Below are 27595 nucleotides of genomic sequence, written 5' to 3'. Positions count from 1 at the left end.
TCTATCCCCGTAGCCCTGCAAGTTTATTTCCCTCAAGTGCCTATCCAGTCTCCCCTTGAAAACATTGAGTGTCTCCGCTTCCACCACTTCCGTCAGCAGCGAGTTCCAGGCCCTCACCACTCGCTGCGTAAAAAAGTTTTTCCTCACATCCCCCCCCCCGTATCTCTTGCCCAAAACTTTAAATCTGTGTCCCCTAGTCCTTGTACCATCAACTAGTGGGAACAGCCTTTCCCCGTCTAGCCTATCCAAACCCGTCATAATCTTTTACACCTCTGTCAAATCACCCCTCAACCTCCTTTGCTCTAATGAAAACAAATCCAGCTTCTCCAACCTGTCCTTGTAACTAAGATCCCCCATCCCCGGAACCATTCTGGTAAATCTCCTCTGCACCCTCTCGAGGGCCTTCACATCCTTCCTAAAGTGTGGTGACCAGAACTGGATGCAATACTCCAGTTGTTCTAGACACTCCAGCCAGGGGAAACAACCTCTCAGCATCTACCCTGTCAATCCCCTTCAGAATCTTGTATGAGATCACCTCTCATTCTCTGAAACTCCAGAGAGCATTCTACACCGGTGAGGGTGGGAGTGAGAGTCATTGCGGCCTAGTGGAGAGGCTTGTGCTTAGTATCTGGGTACGTTTTAGCGCCATACAAATGGACAGTGTGTAGCTGGTCCGGCAAGGCCTCAATTACAAAATTCTCCCTCCTTGTTTTCAAATGCGTCCATGGACTCGTGCCCCACCCACCCCCCAGCCATATCTGTAACCTTCAGCCCTGCACCCCTCCCAGATATCTGTGCTCTTCTAATTCTGGCCTCTTGCGCATCCCCTCGATTTGAATCGCTCCACCATTGGCGGCCGTGCCTTCAGCTGCCTAGGCCCCTGAGCTCTGGAATTCCCTCCCTAAGCCTCTCCTCCTCTCTCTCTCTCTCTCTTCCTTTAAGACGCTCCTTAAAACCTACCACACCTGTCCTAATATCTCCGTTTGTGGCTCGGAGTCAAATTCTGTTTGATAATCGCTCCTGTGAAGCGCCTTGGGATGTTTTACTCCGTTAAAGGCCCTGTATTGTAGATACAGAGGAACTATTTCCTCTGGTGGGGGGAGTTCAGAACAAGGGGGGGGGGGCGTAACCTTAAAATTAGAGCCAGGCCGTTCAGGGGTGATGTCAGGAAGCACTTCTTCACACAAAGGGTAGTGGGAATCGGGAACTCTCTCCCCCAAAAAGCTGTGGAGGCTGGGGGGGTCACTTGGAGCTTCCAAGACTGAGATCGATAGGATTTTGTTGGGTGAGGGTATCGAGGGAGATGGAGCGAAGGAGGGTAGATGGAGGTGAGGTACAGATCAGCCACGACCTGATTGAATGGCGGAGCAGGCTCAAGGGGCTGAACGGGATCCTGCTGTTCATAGAATCATAGAAAATTACAGCACAGAAGGCCATTCGGCCCATCGTGTCTGTTCCTAACGTTCCTACAGGATAGACATGCAAACAATAAGAACATAAGAACATCAGAAATAGGAGCAGGAATAGGCCACTCGGCCCCTCGAGCCTGCTCCGCCATTCAGTAAGATCAGGGCTGATCTTGGGCTCAAAGCCACTTCCCCGCCCGCTCCCCATAACCCTTCACTCCCTTATCTTGCAAAAATCTGTCCATCTCCACCTTAAAGGTATTCAATGACCCAGCCTCCCCGGCTCACTGGGGCAGAGAATTCCACAGATTTACGACCCTCTGAGAGAAGAAATTCCTCCTCATCTCAGTTCTAAAAGGGCGACCCTTTATTCTGAGACTGTGCCCCCGAGTTCTAGATTTCCCCACGAGGGGAAACATCCTCTCTGCATCTATCCTGTCGAGCCCCCCTCAGAATCATATATGTTTCAATAAGATCCCCTCTCATTCTTCTAAACTCCAATGAGTATAGGCCCAACCTGCTCAATCTTTCTTCATAAGTCAACCCCCCTCATCTCAGGAATTAACCGAGTGAATCGTCTCTGAACTGCCTCCAATGCAAAAATATCCTTCCTTAAATAAGGAGACCAGAACTGTAGGCAGTACTCCAGGTGTGGTCTCACCAACGCCCTGTACAGTTGTAGCAGGACTTCCCTGCTTTTATACAATGATGGAATTGTACATCAAACTGCCTAAAATTGGATCAATAATAGACACTGAACACAAAGGAAAGAACTTGAATTTATATAGCGCCTTTCACGACCTGAGGATGTTCCAAAAACGCTTTACAGCCAATGAAGTACGTTTTGAAGTGTAGTCAGTCACTGTTGTAATGTGGGAAACGCGGCAGCCAATATTGAGCACAGCAAGCTCCCACCAAATGTAATAATCTATTTTATTGTGATACAAAAGCAAAATACTGCAGATGCTGGAAATCTGAAATAAAAACAGAACATGCTGGAGATACTCAGCAGGACAGGCAGCATCTGTGGAGAGAGAAACAGATCTAATGTTTCCGGTCGATGACCCTTCGTCAGAACTGGCTATTTTTTTTTACAGTTCCCCCTCTCCCTGTCTCTCCCTCTCTCTCTCTCTCTCTCGGTACAGTTCCCTCCCTCTCTGTTTCAGAATTGATGTGCCTCAATAATTCCGAGACTCGAAGGTAGCAGAACAAAACAAGGCTTTTATTAACTTAGAACGAAACACGTAAGCGAGAGAGATGTCGTCCTTCTGGAGACTGTGGCTAGACTGAAGCCAGCTTACAAACGGGGCCAGGTATGGGCGGAGCCCTACACACAGCACATTCCAGTATACAATACAGCACATTCCAGTACACAATACAATGAGGTCTGGGGGAAGGGAAATGACACTGAAACCGATCTCAGTCACAGGCAGTGATGAATGGAAATATTTCATCACAAGAATAAAGGGTCGCCATTTTAGAACTGAGATGAGGAGGAATTTCTTCTCTGAGGGTCGTAAATCTGTGGAATTCTCTGCCCCAGAGAGCCATGGAGGCCGGGTCATTAAATACATTTAAGGTGGAGAGCGACAGATTTTTGCAAGATAAGGGAGTGAAAGGTCATCGACCTGAAACGTGAACTCTGTTTCTCTCTCCACAGATGCTGCCTGACCTGCAGAGTATTTCCAGCAAATTCTGTTTTTATTTTATAGTGATGTTGGTTGAAGGGTAAATATTGGGGCCACAGGACACCGGGCAGAACTGCCCCCACTCTTCTTCCAATAGTGGCCGTGGGATCTTTTATATCCACCCGAGAGGGCAGATGGGGACCCTTGGTTTAACGTTTCATCTGAAAGACGGAACCAGCGACAGTGCAGCGCTCCCTCAGTACAGCCCCTCCGACAGTGCAGCTCTCCCTCAGTACTGCTCCTACGACAGTGCAGAGCTCCCTCAGTACAGCCCCTCTGACAGTGCAGCTCACCCTCAGTACTGCTCCTCCGACAGTGCATCGCTCCCTCAGTACTGCCCCTCCGACAGTGCAGCGCTCCCTCAGTACTGCCCCTCCGACGGTGCGGTGCTCCCTCAGTACTGCCCCTCTGACAGTGCAGTGCTCCCTCAGTACTGCCCCTCCGACAGTGCAGTGCTCCCTCAGTACTGCCCCTCCGACAGTGCAGCGCTCCCTCAGTACTGCCCCTCCGACAGTATGCCGTTCCCTCAGTACTGCCCCTCCGACAGTGCAGCGCTCCCTCAGTACTGTCTCTCCGACAGTGCGGCGCTCCCTCAGTACTGCCCCTCCGACAGTGCGGCGCTCCCTCAGTACTAACCCTCTGACAGTGCAGCACTCCCTCAGTACTGCCCCTCCGACAGTGCGGGGCTCCCTCAGTACTGCCCCTCCGACAGTGCGGCGCTCCCTCAGTACTGCCCCTCCAACAGTGCAGCACTCCCTCAGTACTGCCCCTCCGACAGTGCAGCGCTCCCTCAGTACTGCCCCTCCGACAGTGCAGCGCTCCCTCAGTACTGCCCCTCCGAAAGTGCAGCGCTGCCTCAGTACTGACCCTCCGACAGTGCAGCACTCCCTCAGTACTGCCCCTCCGACAGTGCAGCGCTGCCTCAGTACTGACCCTCCGACAGTGCAGCGCTCCCTCAGTACTGACCCTCCGACAGTGCAGCGCTCCCTCAGTACTGACCCTCCGACAGTGCAGCGCTGCCTCAGTACTGACCCTCCGACAGTGCAGCACTCCCTCAGTGCTGCCCCTCCGACAGCGCTGCCTCAGTACAGACCCTCCGACAATGCGGCGCTCCCTCAGTACCTGGGCGTGTCGGCCTGGATTATAGGACTCGAGTCTCTGGAGTGGGGGCTTGAACCCACGACCTTCTGACTCAGAGGCGAGAGTGCTACCCACTGACACTACTGTACACGTACATTAAGAGCGAACATTCAGATCTCGCCTCCCTCAAGGAGTCATATTCACAGACTGTTTCATTTTGTTTTTCAGGATCTGTCTCACAACCTTTTGGAAAGCATAATGGTTTGTACTTCGCTTGTATTTCAACCGACGGAAATTAATCAGTTCATTATTCATATAAAGCCGCCCGTGAATGACTCAACTGCTGAAATGTCTTTGTTCTGTTCACATCGTTCTAAATATTTCGATCCATCCCATCAGTTCGTAAATTGCTAATTGCAAAGCATGGTGAGGTACTGAGCCCCAGGTACACGGAGTAGGAAAGGCCCAGGCTCCATCCCCGGCCTGTGCTGAGTGAGCCTGATCTCACACCCGGTGTGGTACTGAGCCCCACACACACACAGAGCAGGAAAGGCCCAGGCTCCATCCCCGGCCTGTGCTGAGTGAGCCTGATCTCACACCCGGTGTGGTACTGAGCCCCACACACACACAGAGCAGGAAAGGCCCAGGCTCCATCCCCGGCCTGTGCTGAGTGAGCCTGATCTCACACCCGGTGTGGTACTAAGCCCCACACACACACAGAGCAGGAAAGGCCCAGGCTCCATCCCCGGCCTGTGCTGAGTGAGCCTGATCTCTCACCCGGTGTGGTACTGAGCCCCACACACAGAGAGCAGAAGAGGCCCAGGCTCCATCCCCGGCCTGTGCTGAGTGAGCCTGAGCTCTCACCCGGTGTGGTACTGAGCCCCACACACACACAGAGCAGAAGAGGCCCAGGCTCCATCCCCGGCCTATGTTGAGTGAGCTGATCTCACACCCGGTTTGGTACTGAGCCCCACACACACACAGAGCAGGAAAGGCCCAGGCTCCATCCCCGGCCTATGTTGAGTGAGCCTGATCTCACACCCGGTGAGGTACTGAGCACCACACACACACAGAGCAGGAGAGGCCCAGGCTCCGTCCCCGGCCTGTGCTGAGTGAGCTGATCTCACACCCAGTGAGGTACTGAGCACCGCACACACACAGAGCAGGAAAGGCCCAGGCTCCATCCCCGGCCTGTGCTGAGTGAGCCTGATCTCACACCCGGTGTGGTACTGAGCCCCACACACACACAGAGCAGGAAAGGCCCAGGCTCCATCCCCGGCCTGTGCTGAGTGAGCCTGATCTCACACCCGGTGTGGTACTAAGCCCCACACACACACAGAGCAGGAAAGGCCCAGGCTCCATCCCCGGCCTGTGCTGAGTGAGCCTGATCTCACACCCGGTGTGGTACTGAGCCCCACACACACACAGAGCAGGAAAGGCCCAGGCTCCATCCCCGGCCTGTGCTGAGTGAGCCTGATCTCACACCCGGTGTGGTACTAAGCCCCACACACACACAGAGCAGGAAAGGCCCAGGCTCCATCCCCGGCCTGTGCTGAGTGAGCCTGATCTCTCACCCGGTGTGGTACTGAGCCCCACACACAGAGAGCAGAAGAGGCCCAGGCTCCATCCCCGGCCTGTGCTGAGTGAGCCTGAGCTCTCACCCGGTGTGGTACTGAGCCCCACACACACACAGAGCAGAAGAGGCCCAGGCTCCATCCCCGGCCTATGTTGAGTGAGCTGATCTCACACCCGGTGTGGTACTGAGCCCCACACACACACAGAGCAGGAAAGGCCCAGGCTCCATCCCCGGCCTATGTTGAGTGAGCCTGATCTCACACCCGGTGAGGTACTGAGCACCACACACACACAGAGCAGGAGAGGCCCAGGCTCCGTCCCCGGCCTGTGCTGAGTGAGCTGATCTCACACCCAGTGAGGTACTGAGCACCGCACACACACAGAGCAGGAGAGGCCCAGGCTCCATCCCCGGCCTATGTTGAGTGAGCCTGATCTCACACCCGGTGAGGTACTGAGCCCCACACACACACAGAGCAGGAAAGGCCCAGGCTTCACGGCCATTTACCTCGCTGTCAACACAGACAGGCTCTTTGACTGCAGCGGCCCTCACACATTCCGCCCCATCCACCACCCCCCACCCCCCCCAACCACACCCCCACATGCTCACTCCTCCAGAAGGGGTCACTGAGAGGTGATCAGTAACCTAAAATAACCCTGGTTAGACCACAATCGGAGCACTGTGAGCAGTTCTGGGCACCACACCTCAGGAAGGACCTATTGGCCTCGGAGGGAGTGCAGCGTAGGTTTACCAGAATGACACCCGGACTCCAGGGGTTAAGTTACGAGGAGAGATTGCACCAACTAGGGTTGTATTTTATTGAATTTAGAAGGTTTGAGGTGATCTGATCGAAGTTTTCAAGATATTAAGGGGAACTCATAGGATATATGAAGAGAAACTATTTCTGCTGGTTGGGGATTCTAGGACCAGGTGGCACAGTCTATAAATTAGAGCCCGGCCTTTCAGGAGTGAAGTTCGGGAAAACTTCTACACACAAAGGATGGGAGAAGTTTGGAACTCTCTTCCGCAAACGGCAATTGATGCCGGGTCAATTGTTAATGTTAAATCGGAGATTGATAGATTTTCGTTAACTAAACGTATTAAGGGATATGGGGCCAAGGCCTGGGTATGGAGTTAGGTCACAGATCAGCCATGATCTCCTTGAATGGTGGAACAAGCTCGAGGAACTAAATGGCCTCCTCCTGTTCCTATGTTCCTCTGACCTCAGACTAGTTTTGCCACCTCCCACTCCGGAGGGGGCACTGGGAACATTTGCATCACCCCCTGCCCCGCTCTCGTCTCGGCGACTGCCCCCACCCCCGGTCTGCGATGGTTTGAGTCAAACAAGAGCGGGAGCGAAGGCCGGGCCCATTGTTTGCTCTCCTTATATGGGCGTAAAGCGAGCGCTATTTTTCAGCTCTAACCACTGCCTTCCCGTCGCCCACACAGCGCAGCGAGGTGGCACACGGAAAACAACTGAGCACCCACAACGAGCCTCAAAAACAAAACTCAGCATTCTGGGCCCGAGATCCACCCTGTATCTAACCCGTGCTGTACCTGCCCTGGGAGTGTTTGATGAGACAGTGTAGAGGGAGCTTTACTCTGTATCTAACCCGTGCTGCACCTGTCCCGGGAGTGTTTGATAGGACAGTGTAGAGGGAGCTTTACTCTGTATCTAACCCGTGCTGTACTTGCCCTGGGAGTGTTTGATGGGACAGTGCAGAGGGAGATTTACTCTGTATCTAACCCGTGCTGTACCTGCTCTGGGAGTGTTTGATGGGACAGTGTAGAGGGAGCTTTACTCTATATCTAACTCCTGCTGTACGTGCCCTGGGAGTATTTGATGGGACAGTGTAGAGGGATCTTTACTCTGTATCTAACACGTGCTGTACCTGCCCTGGGAGTGTTTGATGGGACAGTGTAGAGGGAGCTTTACTCTGTATCTAACCCGTGCTGTGCCTGCCCTGGGAGTGTATGATGGGACAGTGTAGAGGGAGCTTTACTCTGTGTCAAACCCGTGCTGTACCTGCCCTGGGAGTGTTTGATGGGACAGTGTAGAGGGAGCTTTACTCTGTATCTAACCCGTGCTGTAACTGCCCTGGAAGTGTTTGATGGGACAGTGTAGAGGGAGCTTTACTCTGTGTCTAACCCGTGCTGTACCTGCCCTGGGAGTGTTTGATGGGATAGTGTAGAAGGAGCTTTACTCTGTATCGAACCCGTGCTGTACCTGCCCTGGTAGTGTTTGATGGGACAGTGTAGAGGGAGCTTTACTCTGTATCTAACTCCTGCTGTACCTGCCGTGGGAGTGTTTGATGGGACAGTGTAGAGGGATCTTTACTCTGTATCTAACCCATGCTGTACCTGCCCTGGGAGTGTTTGATGGGACAGTGTAGAGGGAGCTTTACTCTGTATCTAACCCATGCTGTACCTGCCCTGGGAGTGTTTGATGGGACAGTGTAGAGGGATCTTTACTCTGTATCTAACACGTGCTGTACCTGCCCTGGGAGTGTTTGATGGGACAGTGTAGAGGGAGCTTTACTCTGTATCTAACCCGTGCTGTACCTGCCCTGTGAGTGTTTGATGGGATAGTGTAGAGGGATCTTTACTCTGTATCGAACCCGTGCTGTGCCTGCCCTTGGAGTGTTTGATGGGACAGTGTAGAGGGAGCTTTACTCTGTATCTAACTCCTGCTGTACGTGCCCTGGGAGTGTTTGATGGGACAGTGTAGAGGGATCTTTACTCTGTATCTAACACGTGCTGTACCTGCCCTGGGAGTGTTTGATGGGACAGTGTAGAGGGAGCTTTACTCTGTATCTAACCCGTGCTGTACCTGCACTGGGAGTGTTTGATGGGACAGTGTAGAGGCAGCTTTACTCTGTATCTAACCCGTGCTGTACCTGTCCTGGGAGTGTTTGATGGGACAGTGTAGAGGGAGCTTTACTCTGTATCTAACCCGTGCTGTACCTGTCCTGGGAGTGTTTGATGGGACAGTGTAGAGGGAGCTTTACTCTGTATCTAACCCGTGCTGTACCTGCACTGGGAGTGTTTGATGGGACAGTGTAGAGGCAGCTTTACTCTGTATCTAACCCGTGCTGTACCTGCCCTGGGAATGTTTGATGGGACAGTGTGGAGGGAGTTTTACTCTGTATATAACCCCTGCTGTACCTGCCCTCGGAGTGTTTGATGGGACAGTGTAGAGGGAGCTTTACTCTGTATCTAGCCCGTGATGTACCTGCCCTGGGTGTGTTTGATGGGACAGTGTAGAGGGAGCTTTACTCTGTATCTAAGCCCATGCTGTACCTGTCCTGGGAGTGTTTGATAGGACCAGGTACAGGGAGCTTTACTCTGTATCTAACCTGTGCTGTACCTGCCCTGGGAGTGTTTGATGGGACAGTGTAGAAGGAGCTTTACTCTGTGTCTAACCTGTGCTGTACCTGCCCTGGGAGTGTTTGATGGGACAGTGTAGACGGAGCTTTACTCTGTATCTAACCCAATGCTGTACCTGCCCTGGGAGTGTTTGATGGGACATTGTAGAAGGAGCTTTACTCTGTATCTAACCTGTGCTGTACCTGCCCTGGGAGTCTTTGATGGGACAGTGTAGAGGGAGCTTTACTCCGTATCTAACCCCGTGCTGTACCTGCCCTGTGAGTGCTGGATGGGGTATTGTAGAGGGAGCTTTACTCTGTATCGAACCCCGTGCTGTACCTGCCCTGGGAGTGTTTGATGGGACAGTGTAGAGGGAGCTTTACTCTGTATCTAACCCGTGCTGTACCTGCCTTGGGAGTGTTTGATGGGACAGTGTAGAGGGAGCTTTACTCTGTATCTAACCCATGCTGTACCAGCGCTGGGAGTGTTTGATGGGACAGTGTAGAGGGAGCTTTACTCTATATCTAACCCGTGCTGTACCTGCCCTGGGAGTGTTTGATGGGACAGTGTAGAGGGAGCTTTACTCTGTATCTAACCCATGCTGTACCAGCGCTGGGAGTGTTTGATGGGACAGTGTAGAGGGAGCTTTACTCTGTATCTAACCCGTGCTGTACCTGTCCTGGGGGTGTTTGATGGGACAGTGTAGAGGGAGCTTTACTCTGTATCTAACCCATGCTGTACCAGCGCTGGGACTGTTTGATGGGACAGTGTAGAGGGAGCTTTACTCTGTATCTAACCCGTGCTGTACCTGCCCTGAGAGTGTTTGATGGGACAGTGTAGAGGGAGCTTTACTCTGTATCAAACCTGTGCTTTACCTGCCCTGGGAGTGTTTGATGGGACAGTGTAGAGGGAGCTTTACTCTGTATCTAACCCGTGCTGTACCTGCCCTGGGAGTGTTTGATGGGACAGTGTAGAGGGAGCTTTACTCTGTATCTAACCCGTGCTGTACCTGCCCTGAGAGTGTTTGATGGGACAGTGTAGAGGGAGCTTTACTCTGTATCTAACCCGTGCTGTACCTGCCCTGAGAGTGTTTGATGGGACAGTGTAGAGGGAGCTTTACTCTGTATCAAACCTGTGCTTTACCTGCCCTGGGGGTGTTTGATGGGAAAGTGTAGAGGGAGCTTTACTCTGTATCAAACCTGTGCTTTACCTGCCCTGGGAGTGTTTGATGGGACAGTGTAGAGGGAGCTTTACTCTGTATCTAAGCCCATGCTGTACCTGCCCTGGGAGAGTTTGATGGGACCAGGTACAGGGAGCTTTACTCTGTATCTAACCTGTGCTGTACCTGCCCTGGGAGTGTTTGATGGGACAGTGTAGAAGGAGCTTTACTCTGTGTCTAACCTGTGCTGTACCTGCCCTGGGAGTGTTTGATGGGACAGTGTAGACGGAGCTTTACTCTGTATCTAACCCAATGCTGTACCTGCCCTGGGAGTGTTTGATGGGACATTGTAGAGGGAGCTTTACTCTGTATCTAACCTGTGCTGTACCTGCCCTGGGAGTCTTTGATGGGACAGTGTAGAGGGAGCTTTACTCCGTATCTAACCCCGTGCTGTACCTGCCCTGTGAGTGCTGGATGGGGTATTGTAGAGAGAGCTTTACTCTGTATCGAACCCCGTGCTGTACCTGCCCTGGGAGTGTTTGATGGGACAGTGTAGAGGGAGCTTTACTCTGTATCTAACCCGTGCTGTACCTGCCTTGGGAGTGTTTGATGGGACAGTGTAGAGGGAGCTTTACTCTGTATCTAACCCATGCTGTACCAGCGCTGGGAGTGTTTGATGGGACAGTGTAGAGGGAGCTTTACTCTATATCTAACCCGTGCTGTACCTGCCCTGGGAGTGTTTGATGGGACAGTGTAGAGGGAGCTTTACTCTGTATCTAACCCATGCTGTACCAACGCTGGGAGTGTTTGATGGGACAGTGTAGAGGGAGCTTTACTCTGTATCTAACCCGTGCTGTACCTGCCCTGGGAGTGTTTGATGGGACAGTGTAGAGGGAGCTTTACTCTGTGTCTAACCCGTGCTGTACCTGTCCTGGGGGTGTTTGATGGGACAGTGTAGAGGGAGCTTTACTCTGTTTCTAACCCGTGTTGTACCAGCCCTGGGAGTGTTTGATGGGACAGTGTAGAGGGAGCTTTACTCTGTATCTAACCCGTGCTGTACCTGTCCTGGGGGTGTTTGATGGGACAGTGTAGAGGGAGCTTTACTCTGTATCAAACCTGTGCTTTACCTGCCCTGGGAGTGTTTGATGGGACAGTGTAGAGGGAGCTTTACTCTGTATCTAACCCGTGCTGTACCTGCCCTGGGAGTGTTTGATGGGACAGTGTGGAGGGAGCTTTACTCTGTATCTAACCCGTGCTGTACCTGCCCTGAGAGTGTTTGATGGGACAGTGTAGAGGGAGCTTTACTCTGTATCTAACCCGTGCTGTACCTGCCCTGAGAGTGTTTGATGGGACAGTGTAGAGGGAGCTTTACTCTGTATCAAACCTGTGCTTTACCTGCCCTGGGGGTTTTTGATGGGAAAGTGTAGAGGGAGCTTTACTCTGTATCAAACCTGTGCTTTACCTGCCCTGGGAGTGTTTGATGGGACAGTGTAACTTTACTCTAACACAGATCAGGCCATTCCTTGTCCAGTTATAACCATGTCACGTGACCTGCTTATCAAAGTCTGCCCCTTGACAATTTAACAGCTTTCTTGCGTCAGGAAGCTATCAGAAGTAACCTTCCCTCGTCGTGAACGCTACGGTGCAATGAATGAACTAAAACTTCGTGACATCCCAAGCAAATAACGGTATCCTGATTGTATCCCCTTGGAGCGGTCTGATCAGATGGTCTTTATCGCTTACAAAACCAAAATACTGCAGATGCTGGAAATCTGAAATAACAACAGAAAACGCTGGAAAATCTCAGCAGTCCAGGGCAGCATCTGTGGAGAGAGAAACAAAGTCAGCGTTTCAGGTCGAAGACCTTTCGTCAGAACTGGAAAAAAGCAGGAAATGGAACAGATTTTTAAGCAAGTTTAGGGGCTGGGAAAGGGGGGAGGGGATGAAAGAACAATAGGGAAGGTCTGGGATCGGATGGAAGGTGGGAGAGGTAAAGAGACATTGAGAGATATTCAAGGCAGAAGGAGATGGCAATGGGACAGGTTAAGAAACACAGGATGGCTCTCGATGAAGTGTGAATTGCGCTGGCAGAATGATGGACAGCTGCCGTGTGGGTGGGAGAGAAGATAAAAAAAGCACAAACAAAAAGTGTGGATAAAAAATACAAATATGAAAGCGGCCAAGGTTATGATCTGAAATTGTTGAACTCCATGTTGAGTCCAGAGGGCTGTAACGTGCCGAATCAAAAGATGGGGGCTTTATCTCGTGACTGAATTGTTGATTAACCTCTAACTCTGATGTCTCTAGATTCGTGTAACATTACAAGGGTCGATAAAGGAGAACCGTGGACCCCAGCAAGTGGTGAGTACGGCACCCTTAACCCAGACCTGTCCCGCGGTTAAATGGCACCCAGAGCAAGGTGCATTTATATAGCGCCTTTAACGTAATAAGAATGTCCCAAGGTGCTTCACAGGAGCGATTGTTAAACCAATATTTCACCCCGAGTCGCATAAGGAGATACTAGGGACAGGTGACCAAAAGCTTGGTCAAAGAGGTTGGTGTTAAGGTGCGTCTTAAAGGAGGCAGAGAGGTTTAGGGAAGGAATTCCAGAGCTTAGGGTCCCAGGCAGCTGAAGGCACGGTCGCCAATGGTGGAGCGATTGAACTCGGGAGCGGGGGCAGTGCACAGGAGGCCAGAGTTGGAGGAGCATAGAGATCTGGGAGGGTTGTAGGGGCTGGAGGAGGTTACAGAGATAGGGAGGGTTGTAGGGGCTGGTGGAGGTTACAGAGATAGGGAGGGTTGTTGGGGCTGGTGGAGGTTACAGAGATGGGGAGGGTTGTAGGGGCTGGAGGAGGTTACAGAGATAGGGAGGGTAGTAGGGGCTGGAGGAGGTTACAGAGATAGGGAGGGTTGTAGGGGCTGGTGGAGGTTACAGAGATAGGGAGGGTTGTAGGGGCTGGTGGAGGTTACAGAGATAGGGAGGGTTGTAGAGCTGGAGGAGGTTACAGAGATAGGGAGGGTTGTAGGGGCTGGTGGAGGTTACAGAGATAGGGAGGGTTGTAGGGGCTGGTGGAGGTTACAGAGATAGGGAGGGTTGTAGGGGCTGGAGGAGGTTACAGAGATAGGGAGGGTTGTAGGGGCTGGTGGAGGTTACAGAGATAGGGAGGGTTGTAGGGGCTGGTGGAGGTTACAGAGATAGGGAGGGTTGTAGGGGCTGGTGGAGGTTACAGAGATAGGGAGGGTTGTAGAGGCTGCAGGAGGTTACAGAGATAGGGAGGGTTGTAGGGGCTGGAGGAGGTTACAGAGATAGGGAGGGTTGTAGGGGCTGGAGGTGGTTACAGAGATAGGGAGGGTTGTAGGGGCTGGAGGAGGTTACAGAGATGGGGAGGGTTGTAGGGGCTGGTGGAGGTTACAGAGATAGGGAGGGTTGTAGGGGCTGGAGGAGGTTACAGAGAAAGGGAGGGTTGTAGGGGCTGGTGGAGGTTACAGAGATAGGGAGGGTTGTAGAGGCTGCAGGAGGTTACAGAGATAGGGATGGTTGTAGGGGCTGGAGGAGGTTACAGAGATAGGGAGGGTTGTAGGGGCTGGAGGTGGTTACAGAGATAGGGAGGGTTGTAGGGGCTGGAGGAGGTTACAGAGATGGGGAGGGTTGTACGGCTGCAGGAGGTTACAGAGATAGGGAGGGTTGTAGGGGCTGGAGGAGGTTACAGAGAAAGGGAGGGTTGTAGGGCTGGAGGAGGTTACAGAGATAGGGAGTGGTGTAGGGGCTGGAGAAGGTTACAGAGATGGGGAGGGTTGTAGGGCTGGAGGAGGTTACAGAGATAGGGAGGGTTGTAGGGCTGGAGGAGGGTACATAGATAGGGATGGTTGTAGGGGCTGGAGGAGGTTACAGAGATAGGGAGGGGTTGTAGGGACTGGAGGAGGTTACAGAGATTGGGAGGGTTGTAGGGCTGCAGGAGGTTACTGAGATAGGGAGGGTTGTAGGGGCTGGAGGAGGTTACAGAGATAGGGAGGGTTGTAGGGCTGGAGGAGGTTACATAGATAGGGAGGGTTGTAGGGGCTGGAGGAGGTTGCAGAGTTAGGGAGGGTTGTAGGGGCTGGAGGAGGTTACAGAGATAGGGAGGGTTGTAGGGGCTGGAGGAGGTTACAGAGAGAGGGAGGGTTGTAGGGGCTGGAGGAGGTTACAGAGATAGGGAGGGTTGTAGGGGCTGGAGGAGGTTACAGAGATAGGGAGGGTTGTAGCGGCTGGAGGAGGTTACAGAGATAGGGAGGGTTGTAGGGGCTGGAGGAGGTTACAGAGATAGGGAGGGTTGTAGGGGCTGGAGGAGGTTACAGAGATAGGGAGGGTTGTAGCGGCTGGAGGAAGTTACAGAGAGAGGGAGGGTTGTAGGGGCTGGAGGAGGTTACAGAGAGAGGGAGGGTTGTAGGGGCTGGAGGAGGTTACAGAGATAGGGAGGGTTGTAGGGGCTGGAGGAGGTTACAGAGATAGGGAGGGTTGTCGGGGCTGGAGGAGGTTACAGAGATAGGGAGGGTTGTAGGGGCTGGAGGAGGCTACAGAGATAGGGAGGGTTGTAGGAGCTGGAGGAGGCTACAGAGAAAGGGAGGGGGAGGGTGCGCGAGTCCCCGGAGAGATTTGAACACGAGGAGAATTTTAAAATTGAGGCGTTGCCGGGCCGGCAGCCAATGTAGGTCAACGGGACTTGGTGCGAGTCAGGATACGACATGATGTATATCTCAACGTCAGTGCCCGCTGTGGCTCAGTGGGTCACACTCTCGTCTCTGTGCCAGAAGGTTCTGGGTTCAAGCCCGATCCAAAGGCTTGAGCACAGACGTCTAGGCTGACCGAGGGAGCGCTGCACTGTCGGAGGAGCCGTCTTTCGAATGAGATGTTAAACCGAGGCCCCGTCTGCTCTCTCAGGTGGATGTAAAAGATCCCGTGGCACTAATTCGAAGAAGAGCAGGGGAATAATTCCCCGGTGTCCTGGCCAATATTTATCGCTCAATCGACATAATAATAGCAGATTCTCTGGTCGTTACCACATTGCTGTCTGTGGGAGCTTGCTGTGCGCAAATTGGCTGCCGCGTTTCCTACATTACAACAGTGACTGCACTTCAAATGTACTTCATTGGCTGTAGAGCGCTTTGGGACGTCCTGAGGTCGTGAAAGGTGCTATATAAATGCAAGTCTCTTCTCAATAGCTGTTAATTGCAGTCCATATTATGGGCTGTAGAGGGTGGACTTCCCCAGTCCTCAACCACCAGCAATTCTAATAGAATCTTATCACTAGATCTGTGCGATTATGCTGAGTGAGCCTGAACTCCCACCCAGTGTGGCATTGAGCCCAACACACGGAGCAGGTAAGGCCCAGGCCTCATTCCCAGCCTCTGCTGAGTTTGCTGATCACAACTGAGTGGGGTTCTACCCCAGCAGGGCATAAGATGGCGGAACTGTATCCCAGCAGGGTATATGAGAGCGGAAATATATCCCAGCAGGGAAAATGATGGTGGAATTGTATCCCAGCAGGGTATATGGAGGTGGAACTGTAACCCAGCAAGGTACATGGGAGTGCAACTTTATCCCAGCAGGGTATATGAGAGTGGAAATATATCCCAGCAGGGAAAATGATGGTGGAATTGTATCCCGGCAGGGTATCTGGAGGTGGAACTGTACCCCAGCAAGGTACATGAGAGTGCAACTTTATCCCAGCAGGGTATATGAGAGTGGAAATATATCCCAGCAGGGAAAATGATGGTGGAATTGTAACCCAGCAGGGTATATGGAGGTGGAACTGTAACCCAGCAAGGTACATGAGAGTGCAACTGTATCCCAGCAGGGTATATGAGAGCAGAAGTGTATCCCAGCAGGGCGTATGAGGGTGGAACTATGTCCCTGCATGGTATATACTGGTGGAACTGTATCCAAGCAGGGTATATGATGGTGGAACTGTATCCCAGCAGGGTATATGAGAGTGGAACTGTATCCCAGTAGGGTATATGATGGTGGAACTGTATCCCAGCAGGGTATATGAGAGTGGAACTGTATCCCAGTAGGGTATATGATGGTGGAACTGTATCCCAGCAGGGTATATGAGGGTAGCCCAGCATGGTATATGAAAGTGCAACTTTATCCCAGCAGGGTGTATGACTGTGGAACTGTATCCCCACAGGGTATATGTGCATCAAACTGTATCCCAGCAGGGTATATGAGAGTGGATCTGTATCCCAGCAGGGTATATGATGATGCAACTGTATCCCAGAAGGGTATATAGGAGTGGAACTGTATCCTGGCAAGTTATATGAGACTAGAACTGTATCCCAGCAGGATATATGAGGTGGAAATGAGTCCCAGCAGGGTATATGGGGTGGAACTGTATCCCAGCAGGTTATATGAGAGTGCTACTCTATCCCAGCAGGTTATTGAGAGTGGTACTGTATCCCAGCAGGGTACATGAGAGTGCAACTGTATCCCAACAGGGTATATAGGGGTGGAACAGTATCCCAAAATTGTATATAAGACTGGAACTTTAACCTAGCAGGGTACATGAAGTGTAACTTTATCCCAGCAGGGTATATGAGGTGGAACTGTATCCCAGCAGGGTATATGGTGTGGGAACTGTATCCCAGCAGATTATATGGGTGTGGAACTGTATCCCAGCTGCGTATATGAGGCTGGAACTGTATCCCAGCTGGGTATATTAGAGTTGAACTGTATCCCAGCAGAATATATGGGGTAGAGCTGTGTCCCAGCGGGGTATATGAGAGTGGAACTGTATCCCAGTAGGTTATATGAGAGAGCAACTGAATCCAAACAGGGAATATGGGTGTGGAACTTTATCCCTGCAGGATATAGGAGACTGGAACTGGAACCCAGCAGCGTATGAGGGTGGAACTGTATCCCAGCAGGGTATATGAGGGTGGAACTGCATCCAGGTAGGGTATATGAGAGTGGAACTGCATCCACGCACGGTATATCAGAGTGGAACTGTATCCCAGCAGGGTATATGAGGGTGGAACTGTATCCCAGCAAGCATAGTATACTGGAACTGTATACCAGCAGGGTATATGATGGTGGAACTGTATCCCGGCAGGGTATATGAGAGTGGAACTGTAACCCAGTAGGGTATATGATGGTGGAACTGTATCCCAGCAGGGTATATGGTGGTGGAACTGTATCCCAGCAGGGAATATGAGGGTGGAGCTGTATCCCAGCAGGGTATATAAGAGTGGTACTGTATCTCAGCAGGCTCTATGAGGATGGAACTGTATCCCAGCAGAATATATAGGGGAGAACTGTGTCCCAGCAGGGTATATGAGAGTGTACCTGTATCCCAGCAGGTTATCTGAGGGTGGAACTGTATCCCAGCAGGGCATATGGTGGTGGAACTGTATCCCAGCAGGGACTATGAGGCTGGAGCTGTATCCGAGCAGGGTATATAAGCGTGGAACTGTATCTCAGTGGGCTATATGAGGGTGGAACTGTATCCCAGCAGAATATATGGTGTAGAACTGTGTCCCAGCAGGGTATATGAGAGTGTACCTGTATCCCAGCAGGGTATATGAGGGTGGAACTGTATATCAGCAGGGTATATGGTGGGGGAACTGTATCCCGGCAGATTATATGGGTGTGGAACTGTATGCCAGCAGGTTATATGAGCGTGGATCTGTATCCCAGCAGGGTATATGATGATGCAACTGTATCCCAGCAGGGTATATAGGAGTGGAACTGTATCCTAGCAGGGCATATGAGACTAGAACTGTATCTCAGCAGGATAGATGGGGGTGGAATGGTGTCCCAGCATGGGTATATAGGAGTAGAACTGTATCCCAGCAGGATATATGGGGTGGAACTGTGTCCCAGCAGGGTATATGGAGTGGAAATGTATACCAGCATGTTAAATGAGAGTGGTACTCTATCCCAGCAGGTTATTGAGAGTGGTACTGTATCCAGCAGCATAGCTAAGAGTTAAACTGTATCCCAGCAGGGTACATGAGGATGCAACTGTATCCCAATTGGGTATATGGGGTGGAACTGTATCCCAAAATTGTATATAAGACTGGAACTTTATCCCAGCAGGGTACATGAAGTGGAACTTTATCCCAGCAGGGTATATGAGGGTGGAACTGTATCCCAGCAGTGTATATGGTGGGGGAACTGTATCCCAGCAGATTATATGGGTGTGGAACTGTATCTCAGCAGGGTATATAAGGCTGGAACTGTATCCCAGCAGGGTATATGAGGGTGGAACTGCATCCACGCAGGTTATATGAGAGTGGAACTGCATCCAAGCAGTGTATATCAAAGTGGAACTGTATCCCAGCAGGTTATACGATGGTGGAACTGTATACTGGCAGGGTATATGAGAGTGGAACTGTATCCCAGTAGGGTATATGATGGTGGAACTGTATCCCAGCAGGGAATATGAGGGTGAAGCTGTATCCCAGCAAGGTATATTAGAGTGGAACTGTATCCCAGTAGGTTATAAGAGAGAGCAACTGAATCCCAACAGGGACTATGAGGGTGGAACTTTAATCCTGCAGGGTGTAGGATACTGGAACTGGAACCCAGCAGGGTATATGAGGGTGGAACTCTATCCCAGCAGGGTATATGAGAGTGGAACTGCATCCAAGCAGTGTATATCAAAGAGGAACTGTATCCCATCAGGGTATAGTATACTGGAACTGTATCCCAGCAGGGTATATGATGGTGGAACTGTATACTGGCAGGGTATATGAGAGTGGAACTGTATCCCAGTAGGGTATATGATGGTGGAACTGTAACCCAGCAGGGAATATGAGGGTGGAGCTGTAACCCAGCAGGGTATATGAGAGTGGAACTGTATCCCAGCAGGTTATATGAGGGTGGAACTGTATCCCAGCAGGGTATATGAGAGTGGAACTGTATCCCAGCAGGGTATATGATGGTGGAACTCTATCCCAGCAGGGTATATGAGAGTGGAACTGTACCACAGCAGGGTATATGATGGAGGAACTGTACCCCAGCAGGGTATATGGTGGTGGAACTGTATCCCAGCAGGGTATATGAGGGTGGAACTGCATCCGCACAGGGTATATGAGAGTGGAACTGCATCCAAGCAGTGTATATCAAAGTGGAACTGTAACCCATCAGGGTATAGTATACTGGAACTGTATCCCAGCAGGGTATATGATGGTGGAACTGTATACTGGCAGGGTATATGAGAGTGGAATTGTATCCCAGTGGGGTATATGATGGGGGAACTGTATCCAAGCAGGGAATATGAGGGTGGAGCTGTATCTCAGCAGGGTATATAAGAGTGGAACTGTATCTCAGCAGGGTATATAAGAGTGGAACTGTATCCCAGCAGAATATATGGGGTAGAACTGTGTCCCAGCAGGGTATATGAGACTGTACCTGTATCCCAGCAGGGTATATGAGAGTGGAACTGTATCCCAGCAGGGTATATGAGAGTGTACCTGTTTCCCAGTAGGTTAAATGAGAGTGGATCTGTATTCCAGCTGGATATAAGAGAGAGGATCTCTATCCCAACAGGGTATATGAGGGTGGATCTGTATCCCAGCAGGGTAAATGAGGGTGGAACTGTATCCCAGCAGGGTAAATGAGAGTGGATATTTATCCCAGCAGGGTATATGAGGGTGGAACTGTATTCCAGCAGGGTATATGACAGTGGAACTGTACCAGAGCAGGGTATATGACGGAGGAACTGTATCCCAGCAGGGTATATGAGGGTGGAGCTGTATCGCAGCAGGGTATATAAGAGTGGAACTGTATCTCAGCAGGCTATACGAGGGTGAATCTGTACCCCAGCAGGGCATATGAGAGTGGAACTGTATCCCAGCAGGGTATATGAGGGAAGAACTGTATCCCAGAAGGGTATATTTTACTGGAACGGTATCCCAGCAGGGTATATGATGGTGGAACTGTATCCTAGCAGGGAATATGAGGGTGGAGCTGTATCCCAGCAGGGTATATAAGAGTGGAACTGTATCTCAGCAGGCTAAATGAGGGTGAATCTGTACCCCAGCAGGGTATTTGAGAGTGGAACTGTACCACAGCAGGGTACTTGATGGAGGAACAGTATCCCAGCAGGGTATATGGTGGTGGAACTGTATCCCAGCAGGGTATAAGAGGGTGGAACTGCATCCAGGCAGAGTATATGAGAGTGGAACTGCATCCAAGCAGTGTATATCAGAGTGGAACTGTATCCCAGCAGGGGATATGAGGGTGGAACTGTATCCCAGCAGGGTATAGTATACTGGAACTGTATCCCAGCAGAATATATGGGCATAGAACTGTGCCCCAGCAGGGTATATAAGAGTGTACCTGTATCCCAGCAGGGAATATGAGGGTGGAGCTGTATCCCAGCAGGGTATATAAGAGTGGAACTATCACATCAGGGTATATGAGGGTGGAACTGTATCCCAGCAGAATATATGGGGTAGAATGGTGTCCCAGCAGAGTATAGGAGAAAATACATGTATCCCAGCAGGGTACATGAGAGAGTATCTGTATCCCAGTAGGTTATATGAGAGTAGATCTGTATCTCAGCAGGGTATATGAGGGTGGATCTGTATCCCAGCAAGGTATGTGAGGGTGGATCTGTATTCCAGCGCATATATGAGAGTGGATCTGTATCCCAGCAGGGTATAGGAGGGTGGATCTGTATCCCAGCAGGGTCTACGAGAGTGAATCTTTATCCCAGCAGGTTATATGAGAGTGAATCTGTACCCCAGCAGGGTATATGAGAGTGAATCTGTATCCCAGCAGGGTATATAAGAGTGGAACTGTATCTCAGCAGGCTATATGAGGGTGGAACTGTATCCCAGCAGAATATATGTTGTAGAACTGTGTCCCAGCAGGATATATGAGAGTGTACCTGTATCCCAGCAGGGTATATGAGGGTGGAACTGTATCCCAGCAGGGTATATGGTGGGGGAACTGTATCCCAGCAGATTATATAGGTGAGGAACTGTATCCCAGCAGGTTATATGAGCATGGATCTGTATCCCAGCAGGGTATATGATGATGCAACTGTATCCCAGCAGGGTATATAGGAGTTGGAACTGTATCCTAGCAGGTTATATGAGACTAGAACTGTATCTCAGCAGGATAGATTGGGGTGGAACAGTGTCCCAGCATGGGTATGTAGGAGTGGAACTGTATCCCAGCAGGGTATATGAGAGTGGTACTGTATCCAGCAGAGTATCTAAGAGTTTAACTGTATCCCAGCAGGTTACATGAGGATGCAACTGTATCCCAACAGGGTATATAGGGGTGGAACTGTATCCCAAAATTGTATATACGATTGGAACTTTATCCTAGCAGGGTACATGAAGTGGAACTTTATCCCAGCAGGGTATATGAGGCAGGAACTGCATCCAGGCAGGGTATATGAGAGTGGAACTGCTAACAAGCAGGGTGTATCAGAGTGGAACTGTATCCCAGCGGGGTATAGTATAGAGCAACTGTATCCCAGCAGGGTATATGATGGTGGAACTGTATCCCGGCAGGGTTTATGAGAGTGGAACTGCATCCCAGTAGGGTATATGATGGTGGAACTGTATCCCAGCAGGTAATATGAGGGTGGAGCTGTATCCCAGCAGGGTATATAAGAGTGGAACTGTATCTCAGCAGGGTATATGAGGGTGGAACTGTATCCCAGCAGAATATATGGGGGTAGAACTGTGTCCCAGCAGGGTATATGAGAGTGTACCTCTATCCCAGCCGTGTATATGAGAGTGGAACTGTATCCCAGCAGGGTATATGAGAGTGTACCTGTATCCCAGTAGGTTAAATGAGAGTGGATCTGTATTCCAGCAGCGTCTATGCGAGTGGATCTGTATCCCAACAGAGTAAATGAGGGTGGATCTGTATCCCAGCAGGGTATATGAGGGTGGATCTGTATCCCAGCAGGGTTTATGACGGTGGAACTGTATCCCAGCAGGGTATATGAGAGTGGAGCTGCACCACAGCAGGGTATATGATGGAGGAACTGTATCCCAGCAGGGTATATGATGGTGGAACTGTATCCCAGCAGGGTATATGAGAGTGGACCTTTATCCCAACAGGTTATATGAGGGTGAATCCATATCCCAGCAGGGTATATGAGAGTGGAACTGTATCCCAGCAGGTTATATGAGGGTGGAACTGTATCCCAGCAGGGTATATGAGAGTGGAACTGTATCCCAGCAGGGTATATGATGGTGGAACTCTATCCCAGCAGGGTATATGAGAGTGGAACTGTACCACAGCAGGGTATATGATGGAGGAACTGTACCCCAGCAGGGTATATGGTGGTGGAACTGTATCCCAGCAGGGTATATGAGGGTGGAACTGCATCCGCGCAGGGTATATGAGAGTGGAACTGCATCCAAGCAGTGTATATCAAAGTGGAACTGTAACCCATCAGGGTACAGTATACTGGAACTGTATCCCAGCAGGGTATATGATGGTGGAACTGTATACTGGCAGGGTATATGAGAGTGGAATTGTATCCCAGTGGGGTATATGATGGTGGAACTGTATCCAAGCAGGGAATATGAGGGTGGAGCTGTATCTCAGCAGGGTATATAAGAGTGGAACTGTATCTCAGCAGGGTATGTGAGGGTGGAACTGTATCCCAGCAGAATATATGGGGTAGAACTGTGTCCCAGCAGGGTATATGAGACTGTACCTGTATCCCAGCAGGGTACATGAGAGTGTACCTGTATCCCAGCAGTGTATATTAGAGTGTACCTGTTTCCCAGTAGATTAAATGAGAATGGATCTGTATTCCAGCAGGGTATAAGAGAGTAGATCTCTATCCCAACCGGGTATATGAGGGTCGATCTGTATCCCAGCAGGGTAAATGAGGGTGGAGCTGTATCCCAGCAGGGTAAATGAGAGTGGATATTTATCCCAGCTGGGTATATGAGGGTGGAACTGTATTCCAGCAGGGTATATGAGAGTGGAACTGTACCAGAGCAGGGTATATGATGGAGGAACTGTATCCCAGCAGGGTGTATGATGGTGGAACTGTATCCCAGCAGGGTATAGTATACTGGAACTGTATCCCAGCAGGTTTTATGATGGTGGATCTGTATCCCAGCTGGCTATATGATGGTGGAACTGTATCCCAGCAGGGTATATGAGAGTGGAGCTGTACCACAGCAGGGTATATGAGAGTGGATCTTTATCCCAGCAGGTTATACGAGGGTGAATCTGTATCCCAGCAGGGTATATGAGAGTGGAACTGTATCCCAGCAGGTTATATGAGGGTGGAACTGTATCCCAGCAGGGTATACTATACTGGAACTGTATCCCAGCAGGGTCTATGATGGTGGAACTCCATCCAAGCAGGGAATATGAGGGTGGAGCTGTATCTCAGCAGGGTATATGAGGGTGGAACTTTACCACAGCAGGGTATATGATGGAGGAACTGTATCCCAGCAGGGTCTATGATGGTGGAACTCCATCCAAGCAGGGAATATGAGGGTGGAGCTGTATCTCAGCAGGGTATATGAGGGTGGAACTTTACCACAGCAGGGTATATGATGGAGGAACTGTATCCCAGCAGGGTATGTGGTGGTGGAACTGTATCCCAGCAGGGTATATGAGGGTGGAACAGCATCCAGGCAGGGTATATGAGAGTGGAACTGCATCCAAGCAATGTATATCAGAGTGGAACTGTATCCCAGCAGGGGATATGAGGGTGGAACTGTATCCCAGCAGGGTATAGTATACTGGAACTGTATCCCAGGAGAATATATGGGCATAGAACTGTGTCCCAGGAGTGTATATGAAAGTGTACCTGTATCCCAGCAGGGAATATGAGGGTGGAGCTGTATCCCAGCAGGGTATATAAGAGTGGAACTGTATCTCAGCAGAATATATGGGATAGAACTGTGTGCCAGCAGGGGATATGAGAGTGTACCTTTATCCCAGCAGGGTATATGAGAGTGGAACTGTATCCCAGCAGGGTATATGAGAGTGTACCTGGATCCCAGCAGGGTATATGAGAGTGTACCTGTATCCCAGTAGGTCATATGAGAGTGGATCTGTATCCCAGCAGGGTATATGAGGGTGGATCTGTATCCCAGCAGGGTATATGAGGGTGGATCTGTATCCCAGCAGCATATATGAGAGTGGATCTGTATCCCAGCTGGGCATAGGAGGGTGCATCTGTATCCCAGCAGGGTATCTGAGAGTGGATCTGTATCCCAGCAGGGTCTACGAAAGTGGATCTTTATCCCAGCAGGATATATGAGGGTGAATCTGTATCCCAGCAGGGTATTTGAGAGTGATTCTGTATCCCAGCAGGGTATATAAGATTGGAACTTTATCCTAGCAGGGTACATGAAGTGGAACTTTATCCCAGCAGGGTATATGAGGCAGGAACTGCATCCAGGCAGGGTATATGAGAGTGGAACTGCTAACAAGCAGGGTGTATCAGAGTGGAACTGTATCCCAGCGGGGTATAGTATAGAGCAACTGTATCCCAGCAGGGTATATGATGGTGGAACTGTATCCCGGCAGGGTTTATGAGAGTGGAACTGCATCCCAGTAGGGTATATGATGGTGGAACTGTATCCCAGCAGGTAATATGAGGGTGGAGCTGTATCCCAGCAGGGTATATAAGAGTGGAACTGTATCTCAGCAGGGTATATGAGGGTGGAACTGTATCCCAGCAGAATATATGGGGGTAGAACTGTGTCCCAGCAGGGTATATGAGAGTGTACCTCTATCCCAGCCGTGTATATGAGAGTGGAACTGTATCCCAGCAGGGTATATGAGAGTGTACCTGTATCCCAGTAGGTTAAATGAGAGTGGATCTGTATTCCAGCAGCGTCTATGCGAGTGGATCTGTATCCCAACAGAGTAAATGAGGGTGGATCTGTATCCCAGCAGGGTATATGAGGGTGGATCTGTATCCCAGCAGGGTTTATGACGGTGGAACTGTATCCCAGCAGGGTATATGAGAGTGGAGCTGCACCACAGCAGGGTATATGATGGAGGAACTGTATCCCAGCAGGGTATATGATGGTGGAACTGTATCCCAGCAGGGTATATGAGAGTGGACCTTTATCCCAACAGGTTATATGAGGGTGAATCCATATCCCAGCAGGGTATATGAGAGTGGAACTGTATCCCAGCAGGTTATATGAGGGTGGAACTGTATCCCAGCAGGGTATATGAGAGTGGAACTGTATCCCAGCAGGGTATATGATGGTGGAACTCTATCCCAGCAGGGTATATGAGAGTGGAACTGTACCACAGCAGGGTATATGATGGAGGAACTGTACCCCAGCAGGGTATATGGTGGTGGAACTGTATCCCAGCAGGGTATATGAGGGTGGAACTGCATCCGCGCAGGGTATATGAGAGTGGAACTGCATCCAAGCAGTGTATATCAAAGTGGAACTGTAACCCATCAGGGTACAGTATACTGGAACTGTATCCCAGCAGGGTATATGATGGTGGAACTGTATACTGGCAGGGTATATGAGAGTGGAATTGTATCCCAGTGGGGTATATGATGGTGGAACTGTATCCAAGCAGGGAATATGAGGGTGGAGCTGTATCTCAGCAGGGTATATAAGAGTGGAACTGTATCTCAGCAGGGTATGTGAGGGTGGAACTGTATCCCAGCAGAATATATGGGGTAGAACTGTGTCCCAGCAGGGTATATGAGACTGTACCTGTATCCCAGCAGGGTACATGAGAGTGTACCTGTATCCCAGCAGTGTATATTAGAGTGTACCTGTTTCCCAGTAGATTAAATGAGAATGGATCTGTATTCCAGCAGGGTATAAGAGAGTAGATCTCTATCCCAACCGGGTATATGAGGGTCGATCTGTATCCCAGCAGGGTAAATGAGGGTGGAGCTGTATCCCAGCAGGGTAAATGAGAGTGGATATTTATCCCAGCTGGGTATATGAGGGTGGAACTGTATTCCAGCAGGGTATATGAGAGTGGAACTGTACCAGAGCAGGGTATATGATGGAGGAACTGTATCCCAGCAGGGTGTATGATGGTGGAACTGTATCCCAGCAGGGTATAGTATACTGGAACTGTATCCCAGCAGGTTTTATGATGGTGGATCTGTATCCCAGCTGGCTATATGATGGTGGAACTGTATCCCAGCAGGGTATATGAGAGTGGAGCTGTACCACAGCAGGGTATATGAGAGTGGATCTTTATCCCAGCAGGTTATACGAGGGTGAATCTGTATCCCAGCAGGGTATATGAGAGTGGAACTGTATCCCAGCAGGTTATATGAGGGTGGAACTGTATCCCAGCAGGGTATACTATACTGGAACTGTATCCCAGCAGGGTCTATGATGGTGGAACTCCATCCAAGCAGGGAATATGAGGGTGGAGCTGTATCTCAGCAGGGTATATGAGGGTGGAACTTTACCACAGCAGGGTATATGATGGAGGAACTGTATCCCAGCAGGGTCTATGATGGTGGAACTCCATCCAAGCAGGGAATATGAGGGTGGAGCTGTATCTCAGCAGGGTATATGAGGGTGGAACTTTACCACAGCAGGGTATATGATGGAGGAACTGTATCCCAGCAGGGTATGTGGTGGTGGAACTGTATCCCAGCAGGGTATATGAGGGTGGAACAGCATCCAGGCAGGGTATATGAGAGTGGAACTGCATCCAAGCAATGTATATCAGAGTGGAACTGTATCCCAGCAGGGGATATGAGGGTGGAACTGTATCCCAGCAGGGTATAGTATACTGGAACTGTATCCCAGGAGAATATATGGGCATAGAACTGTGTCCCAGGAGTGTATATGAAAGTGTACCTGTATCCCAGCAGGGAATATGAGGGTGGAGCTGTATCCCAGCAGGGTATATAAGAGTGGAACTGTATCTCAGCAGAATATATGGGATAGAACTGTGTGCCAGCAGGGGATATGAGAGTGTACCTTTATCCCAGCAGGGTATATGAGAGTGGAACTGTATCCCAGCAGGGTATATGAGAGTGTACCTGGATCCCAGCAGGGTATATGAGAGTGTACCTGTATCCCAGTAGGTCATATGAGAGTGGATCTGTATCCCAGCAGGGTATATGAGGGTGGATCTGTATCCCAGCAGGGTATATGAGGGTGGATCTGTATCCCAGCAGCATATATGAGAGTGGATCTGTATCCCAGCTGGGCATAGGAGGGTGCATCTGTATCCCAGCAGGGTATCTGAGAGTGGATCTGTATCCCAGCAGGGTCTACGAAAGTGGATCTTTATCCCAGCAGGATATATGAGGGTGAATCTGTATCCCAGCAGGGTATTTGAGAGTGATTCTGTATCCCAGCAGGGTATATAAGAGCGGAACTTTAT

The 27595-nt window shown here is 50.6% G+C and overlaps 1 protein-coding gene across 1 annotated transcript in view; it reads left to right on the top strand.

The window, feature by feature from the left end:
* The window catches only part of LOC147092140 (T-cell surface glycoprotein CD5-like), a 92460-nt gene that overhangs the window by 26876 nt on the left and 37989 nt on the right, over positions 1 to 27595 (top strand). Inside the window, exons 3-4 of the mRNA XM_085975558.1 lie at positions 4403 to 4435; positions 12580 to 12633. Of these exons, the coding sequence (XP_085831684.1) occupies positions 4403 to 4435; positions 12580 to 12633 (87 nt within the window). The remainder of the gene's footprint in view (positions 1 to 4402; positions 4436 to 12579; positions 12634 to 27595) is intronic.

The sequence above is a fragment of the Somniosus microcephalus genome, unplaced genomic scaffold (assembly GCF_052327205.1).
Source record: "Somniosus microcephalus isolate GS21.2 unplaced genomic scaffold, FLI_Smic_1.0 unresolved_chr2, whole genome shotgun sequence".
Lineage (NCBI taxonomy): Eukaryota > Metazoa > Chordata > Chondrichthyes > Squaliformes > Somniosidae > Somniosus > Somniosus microcephalus.
The sequence above is the reverse complement of the archived record's forward strand: the minus strand, read 5'-3'. Positions and strand labels throughout refer to the sequence as shown.